Source organism: Catharus ustulatus, chromosome 6 (assembly GCF_009819885.2).
Source record: "Catharus ustulatus isolate bCatUst1 chromosome 6, bCatUst1.pri.v2, whole genome shotgun sequence".
NCBI classification, from domain to species: domain Eukaryota; kingdom Metazoa; phylum Chordata; class Aves; order Passeriformes; family Turdidae; genus Catharus; species Catharus ustulatus.
In genome coordinates this window covers 31,952,592-31,973,895 of record NC_046226.1, presented here as the reverse complement: position 1 = coordinate 31,973,895, position 21,304 = coordinate 31,952,592, and the positions used below count along the sequence as shown (strand labels likewise).

General features: G+C 34.1%; 1 protein-coding gene across 6 annotated transcripts in view; it reads left to right on the top strand.

Annotated features, from left to right (window-relative positions):
• The window catches only part of FMN1 (formin 1), a 178,523-nt gene that overhangs the window by 82,782 nt on the left and 74,437 nt on the right, over nucleotides 1–21,304 (top strand). For all 6 annotated transcript variants that reach the window (XM_033062175.1, XM_033062173.1, XM_033062176.2 and 3 more), the window contains 3 exons: nucleotides 3,573–4,345; nucleotides 7,896–8,046; nucleotides 17,934–18,021. In XM_033062175.1, coding sequence (XP_032918066.1) covers nucleotides 3,573–4,345; nucleotides 7,896–8,046; nucleotides 17,934–18,021 — 1,012 coding nt within the window. The remainder of the gene's footprint in view (nucleotides 1–3,572; nucleotides 4,346–7,895; nucleotides 8,047–17,933; nucleotides 18,022–21,304) is intronic.

The window sequence follows — 21,304 nt, the reverse complement described above, 5'->3', positions numbered from 1 at the left end:
ATGAACACAGGGACAGAATTTCTCATAAAATGAAAAAACACACAGCATTTAGTACTGAATAACACACAAACATAACTTTTTTGCATATGACTATTCTTTTTATCCTAATACAGGGTTTACTCAGTCTGTGATGAGCAGATCCTCTTGCAGAGGAATTGCCATACCACTGATCAATCCCTTCTGTGGCTATGAACACTGCAGCGCTCTTTCTTGAATTGTAGCATGCATTTTCAGACTGTTTCCTTGTCTGATAAACTTATTGTGAATTCTGAATATAAACAGTGCACATCAACTTAACAGCATAGCATTCTTTGCCTATTTAACATTGCAAGAAATAAATGCGACATTAATTTGGCTCTTAATTAATGCAAGGAAGATTGTACCAAAGTAAGGCAACTTTTTTCAGTAGAACACTGCTGTATGGATTAGGCTTAAGATACTCAGGAGATACTTTCAAACTGATGATTGAAATGTGATTTCAGCACCTAAGGGTTTTTTCTTTTAAGCTAGCAGTATGAAGAGAAAATAATAATAATAATAATAAGGCTTTATTGAAACATTCATGCCTCAAATACTGTATTTGTAGCAGTAACCTGGAAAAAATGTATCTCTACTTTCATGGAAGTTTAGGCAGCTGTATCAATTTTCTGTGTGTGTGTATGTGTGTACAGGAGAGGGAGTAATATGTCAATGGCTGACTGGCAAGAGTCACTGATACAACGGAAAGACAGAGAACCTCAACAAACCAAGGCTTGAGGGCTTAATTCAATACTCTCTGAAAAAGCAGATTATTGCTGCAAGAAAATGAAATGGTCAGGGGAATAGAAATATGTTCCTTGCAATAGTTTATTCGGTATTGAATGTAGCTATACAATCCAGATTTCTTAAATGTGTGCTGCTGGGAAGCAAGTAAACTTCTACACCAGTCAGCAAAGTTACAAGTGCAGTTTTCAAATGAAAAAAACCTGCTATCCTTTATATATAAATCTTGATGATGAACATCTCCTACATTGTTCTTTGTAGTGCCTTACTTTCATTTTATGCAGCAATTTTTACAGAAATTTTCTTTGATAGGTTTCAAAATCCTCTGCCCTTCTTCAGAAATCAATCATGTTCGTTCATGCATAGGGTGGCTTTCACAGCTTTAGTTTCAGCTGCCTTCTAATATCTTCTGCTCCTCTAGCCTTCTTCCTACACCTTCCTTCCATCAAGTATCTTGTTTTCTGCTGAAATATTTTCCATTTCATCTTGCCTAAAATAGTTGTGACCAAACTATTACATTTTGATGATGTTTCCCCTCCATTTGATTCATCATATGACTTTAGAGCATTTAATCTCATTTTAAGAAATATTTTCCAGGAAGCAGACATTTATTAAGAATATGCATATATTATTTATGCATCTATATTAAAATAGTGCATATTAATGTTCATATTCTTGACACTTTTGTTGAAAGTAGGTGTAGAAGGTAATCTTACTTTGATGAATAAGACATACTTTGAGATGAAAAGTAATTAAAATAAAAAATTTGTTTTGTTACTGAATAGAAGTATTACTTGTTTTTTGTAATTGCTAATGCTTAGTAATTTTAGCTTTAATTCTTGTTTATGGGGTTTTTTGAAGTTACAGAAAATAATTCTGAAAATGAGAAAGTTCTATGCTTTTTCTTGCTTTTCATTCTTTCACCTCAAATATAATTTTAACTTTAAACTACCAATTTTATATTGTAAATTAAAACTGGAGATCTGTATTTGGAAAGGCTTATAATACTAACACAGTTACTTTTATGCCCATTTAAATGTAATAAATAGTTTTGTTAGATACTGTGCTTGTTTTACAGCGTGTTTTTAAGGTGGCTTCAGATTTACTGCTGGGAAAATCTTTAACGTTCAAAGTAAATTGTTCTGTGAGGGAGTTTTTGATGTCCAATAGGAGCAAAGTACTATGATAAAAAAAAAAAGTTAAATTCCTTAAGGCAAACTGACTTCATTACCTCATTTATAGATCACTATGCCAAGTTTAAAAAGAAAGGCAGTTTCTTTAGAGCAATTCAATGGCAGAAAATCTTGTGATAGTTGAATTGAATAATAAAGATGAGTGCCAGTGGAGTAATAGTAGGAAAAAGGAAAAAAAATAAGTAAATGTTACATGTATTTGTTCTGAGTTGTCTATCAAACTAGTAGAATTTGGGTTGTTTCCCATGCAAATCTGTTTGATTCTCTCTGTAAGACTTCAAACTTGATTTCCCACCTTTACACTTGCCAGTGTAAAGGAGCATTTTGTACCAGTGTTTTCAGATTGTTTTCTTCAGATTTTGTGTTACTAAATTGATTAGAGCTCAAGCTGATCATACTCCTGTAAGAATAAGTATCTTGTTTGCATATCTAGTCAAGCTTCATTTTACATATAAGATCCCAACTATTACATTATATTTGCCACATTGAGCTACACATGTATGTCTTGGATACATATTAATTAATGCTAGTGCTAGTAAACCAGTAGCTCTGACCTAATACTCAGTTTGGAATGGTAATTAGGGAGTGAGTGCTATGTTGCCACTTCTGACAATCACTGCATGGGAATTTTAAGTGTAAATTCCTGTGCCTGTAGGAATTTGGGAAAATCACAGCTCACTAGCTGTTTCTCTTCAAAGGTTGGCTTCCCTTTTGTAGAGGAATCCTGAAAGAACCATGAGAAACTTTCTTTCAGGAGTCATTGCCTTGCAAAGAATCGTGGTAATATCAGCCAGCTGCCTGATAGTATCATGGTATAATAGAAAATAGGGACCTAATAACCTGGAATAGCAGCATTGGATTGTATTGGATTTTTTAAAGGAGATATTTATATGCCAAAGGATTTGTATCTTTCTGACATATGGTAAGAAAAGTGGGGTTTTTTGCTTACTTACTTATCCAATGAAATCCTCTTGATTCTTTTGGTTCTAATGTTTATTTTCCTGAGTTCTAGATTAAAATATATCTGGAAGAAATGAAATTTTAATCTAATAGTAGAGATAAAGTTGAAGAATTTATGTGTACCTCTGTGAATTTATTGATGATAACACATAATAGATTGAGATATTACTTTATTTAATGTTTTATCTTGAATTAATTTCAACCTGTTTTGTTCAATCTATTTTTTACTTCCTAACATGTTATTTCTCTATATATATGTACATATGACATATTTATGAAATTAAATAAGCAATAGACTCATGTCATAAAATAGAATAACATTTGAAAAAGGTATCTTCTTTCCATAATATATCATTAATTTTTACATTCAATTAAAAACTGGTAAATTTACTGAAAGATAATGTACAACTTAGACTACCCAAATTGTTCTGGGGTTTTACTTACAAAATATATTTTCTTGAAACACACCCTGTTTACATTTCTTTAAAGATTAGTAATTGTCCAATTATGTAATAGCTTGCATAAAACCGTTTAGAACTGGGAAGTGTCTCCCACTTTGCTTAATCTAAAAACATAGTTTAAATGTGGAGATTTTTAATAGATAAACGCTTCAGAAAAATATTTGCATTAAGGGGTTTTTTCCTTGTTGCTCTGCAGTCTCAGTTTGAACTCAGGGTATTCCATATTCGTGGAGAACATGCTGTCTCAACTGCTCAGCTTGAGGAAACCATTGCACATCTGAAGAATGAACTTGATAATAAATTAAACAGAAGAAATGAAAAAGCAAAGGATATTGGTGTTTCTACTGAAGATGATAACCCACCAAAGGCATACCGAAATGTATGTATACAGACTGACAGAGAAACTTTCATAAAGCCTAGTGAAGAGGAAAACAGAGCTGTGAAAAATAACCAAATAGTACCCAAAAAGCTTAATATTTCTTCTTTGACACATAGTATATCTGCCCAAAGTGAAAGTAAGGACAATTATAATGTACAGTCATCAGAAAGTGTCTTGTCTTGTCAACCAAAACAAATGCTGCCTCCTCCTCCACCACCACCACCACCTCCTCCCCTTCCTGATTCTTCACTGCCTGCTGTAGTTCCTCCAGCACCACCTTTGCCAATGGGTCTGACTTCACTGACATCTCAGTTTGCATCTGGTCCACCACTGCCACCTCCACTTTCTGAAGGCTGTAGGAATTTTCAAGCACCGCCACCACCGCCACCACCACCACTTCCAGGGCAGGGACCTCCTGTTCCTCCTCCACTGCCTGGATCTGGGTTACCTCCACCCCCTCCACCTCCTGGGCCTGGGTTCTTTTTTAATAGCACTTTATCTTCAAACCAAGGTCCTCGAAAACCTGCCATTGAACCTGGCCGCCCCATGAAGCCTTTGTACTGGACACGAATACAATTGCAAGATAACAGGTAAAATATATTTATTTGGACTTATGAGTTGGTACTTACAGGTCAGTGTAGAGACATGGAATTTACATAATTCTGGAAAAAGACCTGAATCACTTCTAGAAGTCTGGAAAAATAAGTTGTTTTAAAATATCAAATTTAAATTAAAATTATATGTATTGCAAATGAAAACTTTTTGCATCATAACAATATTGTTTTATTTGGGCTTTTTTTTCCCAATAATTCAAGCACTGCTTGGGTAACCAGTAGTGACAGGGTGATTCCCAGATTTAGCGCTAAAAGGTAAAAGGTTAGCCAAGAGATTAGAAAGATTTTTTCCTTAAAATTGCATTTGCCTTAGAATTAGAAATGAAATGTTAAAGTTTGGTCAGATGAAAATATAGTGTCATTTTTACTTTCCAGTAATTTCATGTGATCCTATGTCCAGAGAACTATGTTGTGTCATCCTCTGTGATGACAGTTCTAGAAACTGGAGGCAGTTAAACTACCTAACCTCTGTGTATGATTCCATCAGAGCAGGAAGAGTAAAGCATATGTGTAAAATGCAGCTCAGCAACCTGTAGCATGAAGTGTCCATTTTGGACAGGTCTCAGTACCAATGGAGACTTCTACAGCTTTAAAAAAATAGATATAAAATTAAAGGAAAAATACCTACCTTACTGTGATTTAGTGCAGGGATAGAATCCTAGATGTGCTGGAGGGAGGGGTGCATACAGAGGGACCTTGATATGCTTGAGAAGTGGGACTGCAGACAAGGCCACATGCAAGGTCCTGTGCCTGAGCTGGGGCAACTCCCAATATCAGTAGGATCTGTGGAATAGAGGAAGTAGATTTAAATGGAATGTAAGGAAGAAATTCTTTACTGTGAGAGTGATGAGACACTGAAAAGTTTCCAAGAGGAGCTGCAGATGCCTCTTTCCTGGAAGTGTTCAAGGTCACATTGGATGGGGCCCTATGCAGCCTAGTCTAGCGGAGGTTATCCCTGCCCATGGCAAGGGGGTGGAATGAGATGATCTTCAAGGTTCTTTCAACCCAGGTCATTCAAGAGTTGTCTAACAGTATTCTAGTAGTGTGTTCTGTTGTATCAAATCCAAAGTTACTACAAAATACACTGTTTTGTTGATTAGTTTGTAAGTGGTCATTTGGTGAACAGGCATAAATAAACATTTTTTGGCCAAGTTTTTTTATATGATCCTACAATCTTTGTTTATGTTACCCATTTATTTAGCTAACAGGAGAAAAGCAGTTTTCCCAATTACACTTTCTGAACCAGCGTTAATGCTTTACCACCACAGCTACTCAGCTGGTCTTTTGGATTTGACTGATTCTGACTTTCCTTCTTGAGTTTATTACTGTAATATGGAGCTCAATAGGAGGGATGGATCAAAAACTATTTTTGGGGAAAGCTTAAGTGACACAGACTATTTTATTTTAATAAAGGGTTGTCCATTAATTCAGGTCCTGCATTAATACAAGTAACGAAATTACATTATTGTTTCATCTTAAACTTCAAATCATTATTAACTGTATTGAAAATCATGTTAGCCTAGCAACAGTTACCAAGATGCTAAATTTGAACATTTTAATAAGTTAAATTATATTCCTATATATGGCTTACTGTTATAACACATCGTAATATTATTTGTGCTATATGATATATACACACAGTATATTACATACAGTATTATATAGTGTGATTATACTGTAAATTTTAGAAATTATTTATTATAGTTTATTTATCCTATAATATGGATTTTTATAAATTATATATATTTAAATTACTTAACATTATAGTAATATTTTAATTTTGAAACACTTTTGAAGTAAATATCTGCAGTTAAGTGGATTTAAATATGAGTTTTATTTTACTTTACAGCTCAAAATTTATTGTGATGAGAAAGCATCATTATTCCAGTGTAATGAAACATTGTAAGGTGTTAATATTAAATATTTGACAGGAGCAAAGAAATTAGTGAAATTTCAGTTGTATATTCTTAGTTTTTCAGAATTAAAAAGAATTAAAATTTTCTGAAAATTAAAATTTTTCAGAATTGAAATATTTTGGAGTAGGAGGCTTGAACATTTTGGTTTTACTTTCCCAGTATTTCTTCAGCATAATTGTTTCATAGTGAATAAATAGTTGGTCCATAAATAAACTTTATTGTAGTTCTTCCCATTGAATCTATGAAATAGAAGTTTTCTTTCTGAAATAGGGCTGATTCACCAAGCTTTTTAAAGGTAAGATATAATTCATAGCATTCTGATGAACTACTGGTCACCAGATGTAATGGTCCAGCATTTTCATGCTCTTTATTAGAACTGGAAATTTCTTCAAGGGTTTTGCTGCTCAGATCAGAAGCTGTCCAGGGCTTCTTATTGCAGAGCCAGAAAGAGTCCTTCATTCTTCAGTATTGCTATCACAACAGCTAATATCAGGAAGAGCAAAGCTGTGGAGCTCTAGGCATGTCCTGTGACATGGAATATGCTGCATCAGCAGATGGTAATAGAAAAGAATAAAAAGTTTCTTAAAGATTCATGATAATAGACAGTTGAGTATTAAGTGGAAAAAAATCCTAAATTTGAGAAAAAAAAAATTGATTCCTTTTGAATTGGTTGGTGTTCCATTTTTTGGCATATTACATCTATGTTTAGTGACATCAGCCATTTGTATTTTAAAGTGGTTTTCATCACCCTTTTTTAATTGCAAATAATTTCACTGCCTTTTAGTGACATCTGCTGGAAGAAATTATCCCACCTTCTATTGATAAACAGACAACAGCACTCAGAAGTTTTGTCCCACGTATTTTACTGAAACACTGAAATATTGAAACAAAGCCCTTTCAGAATTGATGTACAATGTTTGTAGCACTACATATTATTTTCCTGTAATCCAGATAAAACTAGAGGATTATGTAAACAAGCTCCCAACTGATCCAAAACTAAATCTGGTCTTGGAAGACAAAAAAGAAGGGAAGATAATCCACATTTAAAATTTGCAGTTGGGTAAATGGAGAAGAATACTGGCTAGTCTCCCAAAATATAAGCCACATAATTACTGTATTTTCTCAGAACTGCAACAAGGATAAATATGAGCATATAACATCTGTGGATAACATGAAGTAAGTCCTATACAAATTGCCCCAAATGCTCTTAAAATATGCTTTAATAATGTTTGTTCACTATTTGTTGATATTGTTTATTTTTATAGGTCTAAGATTACTGGGAATTTCTCAAAAAGGCTGACATTGGAGTACTTCTAATCCTAGTTGAAGTGGCAGAAATCTCTTGACGTATTTGCACAAGTTGCTGTTGTTGCACAAAGAACAGTGCAATACAAATGATGCATTTTGATAGTCTAGCAGGCATGGACTAAATAGCTGAAACTAATAACCAATCAAAAAAAAATTTGACTCCTTACAAGAGCAAGGTATAAGAAAGGAATGCTCTTTGTGTTGATTTGAGTTCAAATCTGTCATGGATTTTCATCTATTATGGATAGATCTGTTACGGTTTCTCATAATGTTTAGAAATTTTATTACTTTTCCCTTTATAGGAAAACTGCTATGCCAACATTATGGGAATCACTGGAAGAGCCTGATATACTTGACACTACAGAGTTTGAATATTTATTCTCCAAAGATACCACTCAGGAAAAAAGGAAACCATTATCAGAGACTTACGAAAAAAAAACCAAGGCCAAAAAGGTATTTATTGTTTCTTTGTTTGTTCATTTTTTGTGTGGTACTGTTTAGTGTTTCATTTTGAGAAAAATCCCTTTTAATTTTTGGGTTTTTTTGAATGAACAAAAAGGAAGACTGTGGATTATTGTTTTAATCTCAATTCTCTTGCTTGAGAATGCCAGGGCTATTATTTACCTTGGAAGATTTTTTGCCTTTGATAATGAAAGTTCCACATTCCAACGAGGTAGAAAAAATACTGTGTGGGAGAGTAGAATTAAAGTTCTAATTAATATCTGAAAGTGCCAGTATATCAGGCCATTATTTGCCCTTGATTTGTAGTTAATACTTATCATTAGTTACTCCAGCAAACCTCTCATCCACTGAGATTAATTTTATTGGAAAAATAAAATTTAAAACAACATTTTGAATAAGAAATGCCAATTTTTTTCCCAGTATAGCTAAGGAGATGTGGGAGGAAGGGACAGGACAATCATGTCTTTGTTGGCCAAAGCTACCTGCAGTAGCTGTGTCATTGCTGTAGAGCAGATATTGTCTGCTTCAGACATGATCCATATCAGAAACAGCTGGCATTTGCCAATTGGGATAGGCGGATAGGAAAAAGAAATGCCATTAGTAGTATTTGCTGCCAGAAAAATTCTAGACTGAATAATAATTAATATACCTTTTTGTAAAACAGTGTGATTACATATATGAAACTACTGAAACATTTATTGTGTTTTAAATCTCTTTGAGTTTATCTGCTTGGAACCACAAGAGGGCACTTTGCATGTGAGCTGTGCTTTCTACTTTAAATTCCATAATATGTAGAGTATGAAACGCATATGCATATTGGTGCTCTCTGATCTTTCAGAACATCTTTGGTCTTAAATTCCCTGTATTGTCTTAATGCAACAGCTAGTGAGAATTTATAGAACCCGAATTCATGTGATGCAAAAAGTAAATAATTAAAAATGGGACCTGGATGGGGGCATGCTGGCATTTGTAAATGCACACCAAAGAAATAATTGTTACTGTCCTTCCAATACTAGACTGAAGTTGGGCATGAACATCTCTGTGAAAAATATTTTGAGATATTTTACTTGAAAAATACTTGATGTGAATGTGGTATGTAGCAGCAGCTGTATCCAGAAATTCCATTAGTTAGCATATCTTATACCTTCTTTCTAAGATTTATTTTTACATTTCATTAATTTGCTTTTTTTCATAAAGAATTATGTAATAGGAAATACAGGTTTCTAAAGAACTTTGAAGAATTTAATCACTGTAACTTTAATGGGCAACTAATATGCACAAATAGTTGCCTTCTTATTTCAAAATCTAATTTAAGGGAGTATATCTACTTCTCTTGGGGGTGGCAGCAAACCAGGTACAGAATTAGACCTGTGTACTGAAAGATGAAATTGTGTTTTTCTTTTTCCTTGCTGCTTTGTAAACTAACCTATTTGTTTGAGTAGCCTGATTTTTTTATGATCTCTCTTGGCTTATCCAAAATTTAATTGGATAATATTTACAAAACATATTGGTATAATAATATGCATTATTTCTTGTGAGCAACCAGTGTGTTTTCGTGCAAAGATATCTTTTTTATTTCCATCAATGTTTTAGTTATTCTGCTTAGTTATTAAAGGTACACTTACTATTTTAAGACAATGAATATTTTACTGAAATCAATGAAATGAAAATGTTCCTTTAAACTACTGTGGGAAAATACAAAAAATAAATTCCCTAAAAAATAAATTTGGAATTATATTGCCTTGTCTTTGGTTTGAAAAATTGATGGGGTTGTGATCATGGTGTTACAAACCATGGGAACTGTCGGGTTTTCTGTGAGAATTTATAAAACTCATGGTCAGTTGTGTGAAACATTACATCACTTTGTCAATTTAAAAATTAAAATAAATCTGCTTTTAGAATTCAAAGAAAATTTTAATTGCGTATGGAAGCTTTTAGTATATCCTGTCTTTTCACCTTTCTCAGTTAAATGACTCATAGGAGCAGGTGAATGTTTTTACAGACAGTTGTCCCTCATAGATGATCCTGTGTTTTTCTTTGTCTCTCTGAAAGCCCAGATATCTGCAGGCTGGCTCCAGTGGATCAATCTTGGCGAGCTGCAAATGATACAGCAGTAGAGAGGCATTTTATTTACTTTATAGGAGGGTTTATTAGTAGATAATAACAGAGTTCCTGTAGATCAATATAAAGCTGTCAGTTTGGCTGGTTTAATTTCTAGTTTCCTCAAGGTTTTTAGGCTCTCAAAGTTTATTGCCTTTTTTCCAGCAGTTATATCTATTAGGGTTTTAGCAAGAATCTTTTTCTTTACTTCAGTACATAAATTTCTTCTTGTCTGGTGTCTTAAAAATGGTACCAGTGTCACATTGCAGGGGATTATATAGTCTGGTTAAAGATTCTTTCTACAGATATTAAGAAACACAAATCTTATGAGGCTCATCATATATTACAGATTTACCTGAAGCCATTATGTACTGATGACCTGATGTCATTTTGTACTTATTTATAAATTCCTTTTCATGTTCTCTAATACAACCTTCCAGAGCAAGAAACAGGTACAGCAATGAAGTTGTAGTTTGTGTTTGAAACAGTTAAGCTGTTTTATTTAATGATACCTGTTAAGACTGGCCCACTCACTGCATTAAACCTCTTCTCTGCACAAACTATGCCCTATTTCATAGCCTTTTATACACACTAAGTTCAACCTCTTTGGTATTTAGGGAAATGACAGACCAATAGATGGTGCAGGTCTGCTTATTACAACATGATTATTCAGTACTTTGCTCCTTGAATGAGAATTGCATCAGTGCCTCAGAGTCAAATTCCTTTTTCAATTGGAAGATTTTATCTTTTGAATTAGAGGATAATTGATTCTCATTTAATACTTTTGCTGTTCCAAATAAAACAATGTTATTCAATTTATTCTCAGAATTATTAGTTTTGTGAAACCAGTTGGAATAATTTGCATGCTTAGGCTGTAAAATGAATGCTTCTGTGGAAAGCCTGTAGAAATTTCAGTTTGTCCCATTCTTACCCATTTTTCCAGGTAGTAGCCACTGTATGGCAACACAGATTAAAAAAAATCACCATATGCTGTGGTTTTTTTCTATTTACAGCTGATAGACACCTGCCATTTTCAGCCAAAAGTATCTAGCTGTACTACAAAAGCTGCACCAGGGGAGGTTTAGGTTGGACATTACGAAGAATTTTGTCACAGAAAGGGTGATTAACCATTGGAATGGTCTCTGCTGGTCTATTTTCTGTTTGGAAAGTTATGGTCAGAAAGTAACTTCTGAGTATATATAAATATTTTATATATATGTATTTATACATATATATAATTACAACATTATATATTCTATAAAATAATTATTCATAATATATCAGTAATATTTCAATATATCAGCAATAATATTTCTATTCTATACATAGATATATATGTATATACGTATATATGTATATATGTATATATATACTCACTGTCAAAATAGGAGAATACACCGAGGAATCTGTGAACTTCTTTGCTGGTTGTAGTTACCTTGGTATTTTGCTTATTTTTTGGATAGCAGAATAACTAACTCTGCAGCCACCACCTATTTGCAAGAGGTTTCAAATGTACTGATGTAGATCCTTCAGAAGGCTTTCATGTATCTGAGATCTGGTCTACCAGACAAAGATAAGCACAAAGCTAATGCAATTAACCAATTAATACGATTAAGGATATTCAGCTACCTAAAAAATAGGATGGGGTATAGCTGGCTAACTGACTGGTAATAGGTCAGCAGAAAGTCTTGGCATTATAGTGGCTTGCAAGAGGAATATGAATTTTCAAATCATAGTACTGCTAAAAATGAAAAAAGGAACTCTGATAGATCAAGTGTTGCTTGCAAGATAGACTTCTCGGCCGTGTCTCAGTTAAGAGCTGCACCTAGATTTAGGCACTACAACCCTTCAATAAAAGTTTGCTAACTGTAAAGAGTCAAGGAGAGAGAGAATGACAAAAGGGAAGTAGTCTCTAAGGAAAGAATCAAATAATTATGATTGTTTAGTCTAGAAAGGAGAAAGTTGATTGGGACAGTTATAAGTGTAATCAAGTGCATGCAGCTGCTGCAAAGAAAAATTATGAAAAGCTTTCTAAGAGCAAGGATACCAAAGGAATGCAGAAAAATTTTGGCTAGGGAAATTGTATTTCTGTATTTGGAGATTTTTAGGAAAGTTTGTTTAGAATGGTACACATATAATTGATAACTGTCTTGAAGTGCAGAAATACTTCAAATGACATTTTGAGTTCCTGTTCAACATCTTGATGCTGTAATTAAATTAAAAGACATAAAGTCCACTTTCTGTCCATTGTCCTATGGATTGAAACAGCTGGCTATACTTTTTTCAAGAATGGAAGCACTTTCACGATTCCCAAATTTGTTGCATTCATGCCAGGAGAAATGGCTTATTGGGTGACTCTGATTTCTAGGGGCTTCTGACAAGTACGTGGGTGAAGAAAGGAAGGGAAATTAAGAATCTAAGCAGCAATGGTAATGCAACTTAAAGGAGTGCAGGGAAGGTGATTTTACTTATTTTTAGAAATTCAATAATTTACTTTGGAAAAATATAGTACATTCACTTGATAGTGATACAATCTACACATATATATACTTGAGGTTTATAATGGTAATGATTATCTTGGTTTAGAAGCTTTGCAAACTGTGTGGCTCTCATGCTTCCTTGATCAGGTAGCCCTTTGGAAAATGTAGTGCCTTTGGAAGAGTTTTAATTTTTTTTCCAACTGAACACCCTCTGAAATATTCAGGAAACTCTTGTTTTCTTCTCTGCATGTATGCAGTCTTTTATTTAATGCTATACTGTATTATGTAAATATGATAAAAACTAGTATTCTGAGGTTTTGATATTATGCCTTGAGAATCGAATTCTTTTTTTCTGGTTGGGAGAATTTACTGGCTAGATGTATATATTGTTTATGTCTCAATATTAGAGCAAAATACTATGCAATATATTTAAATAATAAAAATATAATTCTTCTCTCATAAAAATGTCTTTGAATTAAGGCTTAGATGCATTACAATCTCATATGAAGTAATGTAATGCAGTAAATGTTTGGAGTTGATGTCCATGAAATGGAGAAGAGATGATTGCTGACTTTGCCAGAGACTCTAGGTGGATAAATAATATGTAGAAGGAGTGGGATTTATTTCATAGTTATTTTATAGTTTTGAACTGGTTAAATCTGCAGCAGGAAAAGTTCAAATTACCGGAAGAAAACAAAAGTCTCTGAATATGAATCAAATAGATAAAATACATTATTTGTTATGTATTAAGCTATGGTACTCTGTAATATTGAAAAAGAGATATTTTAAAAAGATTTCTTTGCTGCAATTTTTTTTCATGTGCATTTTGTAGCTCAATTGCTAGATTTAACACATATTTTGAAGTTGCATTCGTTTTTCCGATATATTTGAGCACTTGTTAGTAATTTAGCCTCAAAAACTCAAGTATTTTCTATACTTTTTCAAGAAACAGGATAGCTGGATATTTGTGATGCCACTCTGTCTTCATCTTACCAGAAAAAATGAGTAAATGTCAAATAATTTGTGTCAGGTGTATGCTCCAAATGAAAGTCCATCAATCATTTTTGGCCCTTTAGTGCAATGATTATAATTTCAAAGACGCAGGAGGACATTAAAGATAATGGCTTTTCTGTTGTCTATTATCTCTAACAGACTTCTCATAATTATTAACATGTGTTCTCATTTACGAAGAGTGTCAATATTTTGAGTGAATTGCATTTTTTTAACTGAAAGGGATATGCCTGTCAGCAAGTTTTTTGTCCATCTAACTAAATGAGGAATTACAATTAATAAATTTTGTGTTTCCGCAAGAAGGGCAGATATTGCAGAAAATGTTGGAAGCTTTGCAGGGTTGAAACACAATGACTGTCTTCAGCTGTCTGCATAAGATAATAAACAGTGTTCAAACTTAAGCAGAAGTAGTAAAATGTTAGTGCGTGCTCTTCCGAGGCACTCTCACTTTCTTTTTATGTTTTATGCTGTGCTGAGGAAAATAACTGGCATTCCTTGTTTATCATAAGGCCCTGAAGTCATGTAGAATATAGAAATTATCCACAGGGTGGATATCTATTTTTCAGTTTGTCTAATCTTTGCAGTTCTGATTGGAGTAAAGATATTGAAGTAAGTTTCTTACTAGCTCATTTCATACCTCCTGTTTGAATCTGATAAATTGCAATTTGTATGTACTTTAGAAAAAGGCTAAAAGTAGTGGTGTTTTCAAGCTGATAAAATTGTAACTAGTCTTAAAAATATAAAGTTATGGTTCATCCATGTTAAGGAAAACATAGTCAAATCTGGCTCTCCCTTGAGCAGGAGTACGAGAGATGTCTAAAGCTTCTGAAATTTCATTGGTAACTCTTGGAGTGTTTATGCAGAATGGCTTGAGGGACATAGTTTGGCTTCTTGTGCAGGATATTCTTCCTGTGTTTGAAGAGGGTTTCAGCAATCTACTCATGGGTCCAGGCTATTGATTTGCTGTGAAAGTTGGTGAGTGGGAATGGAGGGAAATGCTGTAATATGCAGGACAGCTTTTTAGCTTATGGCTTTTCTCAGTAAATTTAAGTATTATGGAAGGAATCCATGCACCACCAGGAGGAAGGATTTAGCTTTTAATCACTAAAGTAAACTGAATCTCTTCAGATTTCAGCACCAGTAAGTTTCCTGGACAGAATGTAGACATTGCAGTTAGACAAAACTGTTGTAGTAAAGTCTGTTGTATAGTATTTAATGAAATACATTTCTGGCTACATTAGGGAAACACCTTCTAATGGGAATGACAGAATAATTTATTAGTGTATACAAGCTTTGGTATATCTACACTTTTTAATTAGATTACAAAGATTTAAAAGATGTAGATGAGACACATGTTTACAACAAAACAACTAACCTAATAACATTAAAAATTAGGGGGGAAAAAAACACAAAAAATAAATAATGCTTTGGATCAGTGAAGTAAATGAATTATCACCAGCAGTCACAATTTTGTCACTAAGCCAGAAGATGCTACATCCATTACAATATATTCATAATCTGGAGAAGCAACAGGCAGCTGGCGAGCCCCACCAGCTGGCACAGCAGCATCAGCGGCGTCAGCTGGGTTGTAGCTGCTTACCTGTCACTGCCAACTACAAGCAAGTCCCAATATGCTGAGAGGTGATCAGTGATTTGTGTTTTAAAAGCATAGACTAAATAGTTCAATGCAGTCTTTACAAACTTTCCTTTTATTTGCCTTTTTACTGAACTGAAAAACTGCTGATTTTTTGTGTGTCTTCTTTCTATTTGGAACTCACACACATGTATAATCCCCCTTAGTGACTTTGCCAGAATAACCATCATTTGGTACAAAACTAGTGTCTTTTAAAATTAGTTCTCTGACTTGCTACTGATTGTATATTTTCTTAACTGCAGAATCTTTCAAGTTCCACGTTGATTCTAAAAATCTATGACAAAATTCCAGTATAATACTTAGCATTGTAACTGTGGGTTTGAGGCAGTTTCATGCTCAATTTAAGCTATTCTGTTGTTGTGGTCCTCCATTTTTGCTCCCTATTGAATAAAGTATTATCCTTCAGTTACTTGGTTGAAACTATTTCAGGTAGTCTGTGTCTAGTTTGATGACTGGTAATTGTGACCATGTGTACATTTGTCTAAAATGCATGTGAACATACAGTCAGCTGCCATTTTAAATCATTAATCTCTGGTTTAACTTTTAAAATTATATAGGGCTGTCTTTAAGGGGTTTTTTCACAAATCATTTAAGGGGAAGGTCTTGCTTAGTAGATGTGAGCTAGTTTGATCATATCTGAAGAAGGTATCAGCACTTACAAATACTTCAGTGGAATGATTTCAAATGTCATGTTGTCGGCAACAACTACAGTCTGGAAAGGTTTTGCCTCAAACTAGGCATGTCTAATGGGGTTTATGACAACCTATGAATTTGCCCTGAACAAGGTCAACTTGGAGGTCAGTAAGCTGTACAAATTGCATACTGCTCAAACCTGTAATTATCCCTGTAAGAAGTTAATGTGCTGCGGAGTTCAGCAAATTCATGTAAAGCTTCAGAAATGACCATGATAAACCGAGCAGTTACTTATATTTGCTCAGAAGAATCAGTCAACAGGATGTGATGTTTTCCCAGCATTCATTTAAGGTAACTTGGAGCAAAATCATCTTGTCTGCTTGTGTACTCACGAAATACAGAGCCTGAATTCTTTGTCATTTGAAAAAAACACTTTCCATAGTATTACTGTCTTACTATCCATCATATGTGCTGTACATATAGGCAGAAAATCTCTTAGGATAGATTTTTTTTCAAATTTTGGCGGAAAATACGCACTATCTACTTTAACGTAAGTTTATTATTGAGGACCTACAAGAGGGACCTAAAATATCTATCACATCTTTGTTGAAGAGAGCATGAGTTCCAACTTGTGTGTGTTTTTTCCAATTTCAGTAGTCTAAATTAGAACTAACTTCGCATTTGCATGTGAAAATGTCAGTATCATTTCTCTTTTTCCTCTGTTTGTCAAAATATTTAGTTTTGCATATATGAGTGACTAAGTATTTTCATAGTTAAATATTTGTAAATCACATAAAACACAGGTGGGAAACATTTTTATGAGTTAGTATAGATTTTTTCAGTTAACTGTCTCTAATATCAGCATCAATAAAAGTATTCCAGGAATAAGGGAGAACAATTGCTTTAAGTTTTTATTATTATTAAATATCTAAATATGAGTGCCACCATTAATATTAAAATTAAATTTGGTGAAATATAGATCAAATATTGTTCAAATGCTAAGAATATAAATTTAGGGAAAATATAGCTATTAGTTTTAATTTTGCATAGGAGTTAGTATTTTTAATAGTTTTTGTACATCAACACTATGAATTAAACCATCTACTTGGATTTCAACATTTTGTATTTTTGAAGAGCCTGTGTCTGTATTGCATTTTGTGATGTGCTCCTGCCCTATCTTCCTTATTAAATAAATCAAAATCACAAATACCAATGGCCTAGACATTGTGGGAAATTTGTTTTTTACATTTCTAACATCTGAGCTACACTGATCCCCTTCTTTATAACTAATTTCAACCAACCAAAATAACATTAAGGTTTCTCTTCCTTCTCTTTCTTCTTCTCCCCTTGAACCGACATCAGAAAGTATTACAGTCTGAATGTCAGTGTATTATACTATCAAATATCTGTACCCAAATGTGAAAAATATCCAGAAATCCCTGTGGAGTGTCAGCAGTGTGGAATAAGCACATTCAGGCATGACCAAAAGAAATACTTTGTGAGTGGTGCCCAGTGTTCCAGAAGTAGTGTTGAGAGCACATAAAAAGACAATTCTTCAATTCTTGGTCAGGAATTGATTCTTTGCTGAAAAATAGACATAAACTTGTTCATACTGAAATGCCAACTACCAGACAAACTAAGGAACTTCTGATGTATTCAGTGTCTTTAATAGTTCTTAAATATCATTTAAAGAAAAAGGAGGAGAAACCATATTCCGGAATAAATATTTGATGTGCCTTTTTCTTTTCCTGCGTATAGCATCCTACAAGTAAGAGGTGATGTTGTTTAGTAGACCTGGTGAGAATTCAGTCTTATGATTCATTTGTTAAGATACAAAGCACAAAGATAAGATGAAGGTCTTACTACCACGTTTAGTTGATAAAAGGGTTTGATGTTTGGAGAAATACTGAAGTCAATTCACAAATTAGCTTCTGCTATAAGAGTGACTGAATTGTATAGTGTTCCCATGAATCTCAGATCATCTTGCATCACCTTTCTAGATTATCAAATTACTGGATGGAAAACGGTCTCAAACTGTAGGAATTTTAATATCGAGTTTGCACTTGGAGATGAAGGACATTCAACAAGGTAAGTGTTTCTTATACTTAATGTATTGTACTTGCATGGATAAATTCTCATAGTCCTCAGATAATTCTGATAGTGCAGAATGTGTTTTGAGTATCATCTCCTAAACTACCAGAGGAATCATTCTTGCAATATATTCCAGTATAAGTAAAAGTTTTACCTAAAAACTAGAACTGAATTTAGGTACAACTCCTTCTGTACCTTTACAGTTAGCATAACACTTTCAGTACAGTGTTTTCATATTCCTCCCCTGCAGTTCTCTGCTTTTTCTAAAGCAAGTCGTCCACCAGCAGGAATTAAATGGAGGACTTATACATAAATCTTTTGGGCTTCAAATATGCAGTCGGTATTTTTTAATATTTTCATTTTGTTTCATTAACGATATAAGAAGTACATCCCAAACTGATGTTACCACATAAGAATCAGAAAGAGAATTACTGGATGGCATTTTTCAAAGTGTGGGGCTAGTCAGTTGTAAATTCCATTACTGGTAGAAATTATTCGAGTTTGCCAATACAACTGTAGAGAAATACAGATTTTTCAGAGCACTGGGGTAATTGAGAGTCTGCTTATGTTCTGGATTTAAAAAGATATTGTTTAAGGATATTGTTTATTTCTTTTTCACATTAAGAAAAGGAAAATATTCACCATTTAAAACAACTGCTGGAACAACTCAAGTTGATGTCTCCTTTTTTGCTATTGTTTTCCCTCCATCACATGCAAATACTGGGTAGGGTGTTGAGATGCTGCTGGCATTGATTATTATTAATTTCAAAAGAGCCTTTGAGCATCTAGCACTTTAAAAGCACAAGGGCTTACAGATGTCTCTTGGGATGTAGAGGAATAAGGAAAAGAAGGAATAACTTTGTGCCTGCCAGTATTGTGTGAAAGGTATCAGAATGAGATGGAAAAAAACTGCTATTACTAAAGGTCTGAATAATTTGCTGGCAGAAGTGTCAGCAACATAGGGATAGGATAGAAGCTTTATTACTAAAGCTGGGTTATGTTTTTAAGCATATTCAGAGATGGATTTTCTTTTTATTTTCCATGCCATGATGTTCTACTAAAATAGAGCATCTCTATCTCTCTCAGTTGTTTGCTGTACTTGAGTAGCTTTTGAAATCTTCTGGCCAATATATACAATAGTAATTTTTTACTGAGTCAGCAGTGCACTGTTGAATCACATGTACCAGTTGTCTCCTTTGCTGTGTTTGCATTGCAGAGCAATGCAGAGCAGTCTCAGACTGCACAAACACCTTTCAGAATAAAGTCAAATGAGAAGTTATGTTTTAGGAGCATGCTGTCAGTCTCCATGTATAGTACTCTCTAAATTCCTCAGGATCAGATCAAAGATAGTTAAAACTCCCTGAAGCATGTATAGTGTGAACTGTTGCTGTCTAAAAATCCATTTCTAAAGGCTTGCAGTTGTAGACATAGCTAATGTAGTCCTACAAGTTTAATGAAAATTGGAGTGCTGGTAGAAGAAAGACACCAAAACAAGTGGTGTCACTGAAGAAAAGTTTAGAACTCATCACCCTTTCTTGTCTGAGGTAGCAAATGACTGGCCTGTCACCACTTGTGTTGCTCAAGGCAGCAATAGGATATGCTGCCTCTTGCTTATGGAAACAGCTAGGAGCTACCATCAGGATTTGGGAATATCACTAGCGTAACTTTTAAAATATCGTACTAACAAAGCAGTCTGACTGATTTTAATCAGAATCTGTGTTCAGAGACTATCTAGTTTGACAAACTAGTTCACAGGGAGCTAGTTCAGGGGAAAACATTGTTCTGTAGAGAGGACCTTTAGAAATGTATATTACTCTGAATACAATAGTGGAATTATGCTTGTTGCTCTTTTAATGTCTGTTTATTCCATAGTATTTTGTGTAATTTCAATCTGTGGGCAGTCCTACCTGTCAGCAGACAAATTATTTGAGGACTGCTGTAATCAATGTCCTGGACGAAATAAATTCATAATAGACTAAATGGCACATGACAGCACCTAACCAAAAAAGCATGTAACCATTGGGTCATGAATGTCAACCTTTTTTTTTTTTTTAAGTAAAGTTGTTAAGACCTAGTTCTAAGAACATACTAATTAAGCACTCATCTCTTTCTTCGTGCCAATTTTCATAGTATGTGAAAAACAGGGAAAAGTCAATAGCCTTTGACTACTTACAACAGAGAATGTAGAAACCTGAAGCAAAAGTGAAAAACAATCTAGTTTTTATTTCAAGCTTTTATGATCATATTTGTTGTACAGTCATGTACAAATGATTGTACTGTCTATGTATGGTATACTGGCTAGTCTACCTTAGGTAGCAGTTATAGAATACAGGTAGAGAAATTCTCTCAGATGAACTGCCCTGCGCAAACGGATGCATGCAGAATTGTAGAGAAGACAAAAGACTAACCATAAGAAAAATTGCATCATCCTCTAAAACAGTGTGAGATTTCTGCATCCATAGGATTATCCTCTCAAATCAAAGTACATAGCTTCACAGCATATTCTGCAGATAACTCAGCAGTGCAAAACAAGCAAGTGTCCATATCTGGCATCCAGATGTTTGAGTTTGCATTTGATAATGCGCCAGCCACCACACTTCAGGAGGGGGATCTCCCACACATGTTCGCTTAAGAGAATGAAGTTCATCCTTTGCAGATAAGTTTATATCCATACTGCTTCTGAGTATAGTCTAAGAAGACAATGTAAAACTAAATAATTATTTTGGGTAGTGTTGTTATATGATGCAAAGGGAAAGTTGGCATTGTGATGCTGCACCTGTCCTAATACTCAGCTTTTTGTTCAGTGGGAAAGAACAAATCCTAGGTACTTCAGTGATCTCAGAACACTGGTGAATCTGGTACTGGTGAGGGCAATGAAGTTTTTTGTTAGACCACTATTAATATTACTCATTTCCTGAGCAGAAGAAGCAGGCAGATAATCTGTCTGACTCAGTATGCTGTATAGGATCTGTATATTGAAAAGACAAATAGCAATAATCAAACAGTGCATAGGTTTGAGTTTATTTTTAAGGCTTCTTCTCTGCATTTTTAAGAAATCTTTATCAAAAGAGAGCAGAAATAGCTGAGATCACTTATTAGGTAAGCTTTAAGTGTCCACACTTAGAGAAGTAATCTCCATTTAATATCAATCCTTTTCCGTCATTTCGTATCATTGTTCTGCTGAAATACTGCAACTTGAGAGACAAACTTCTGCATCAACACTATTTGTGTGGCTTTGTTGTTGAAATACTACAAGTTGCTCGACAGTGAGGTGTTTCAG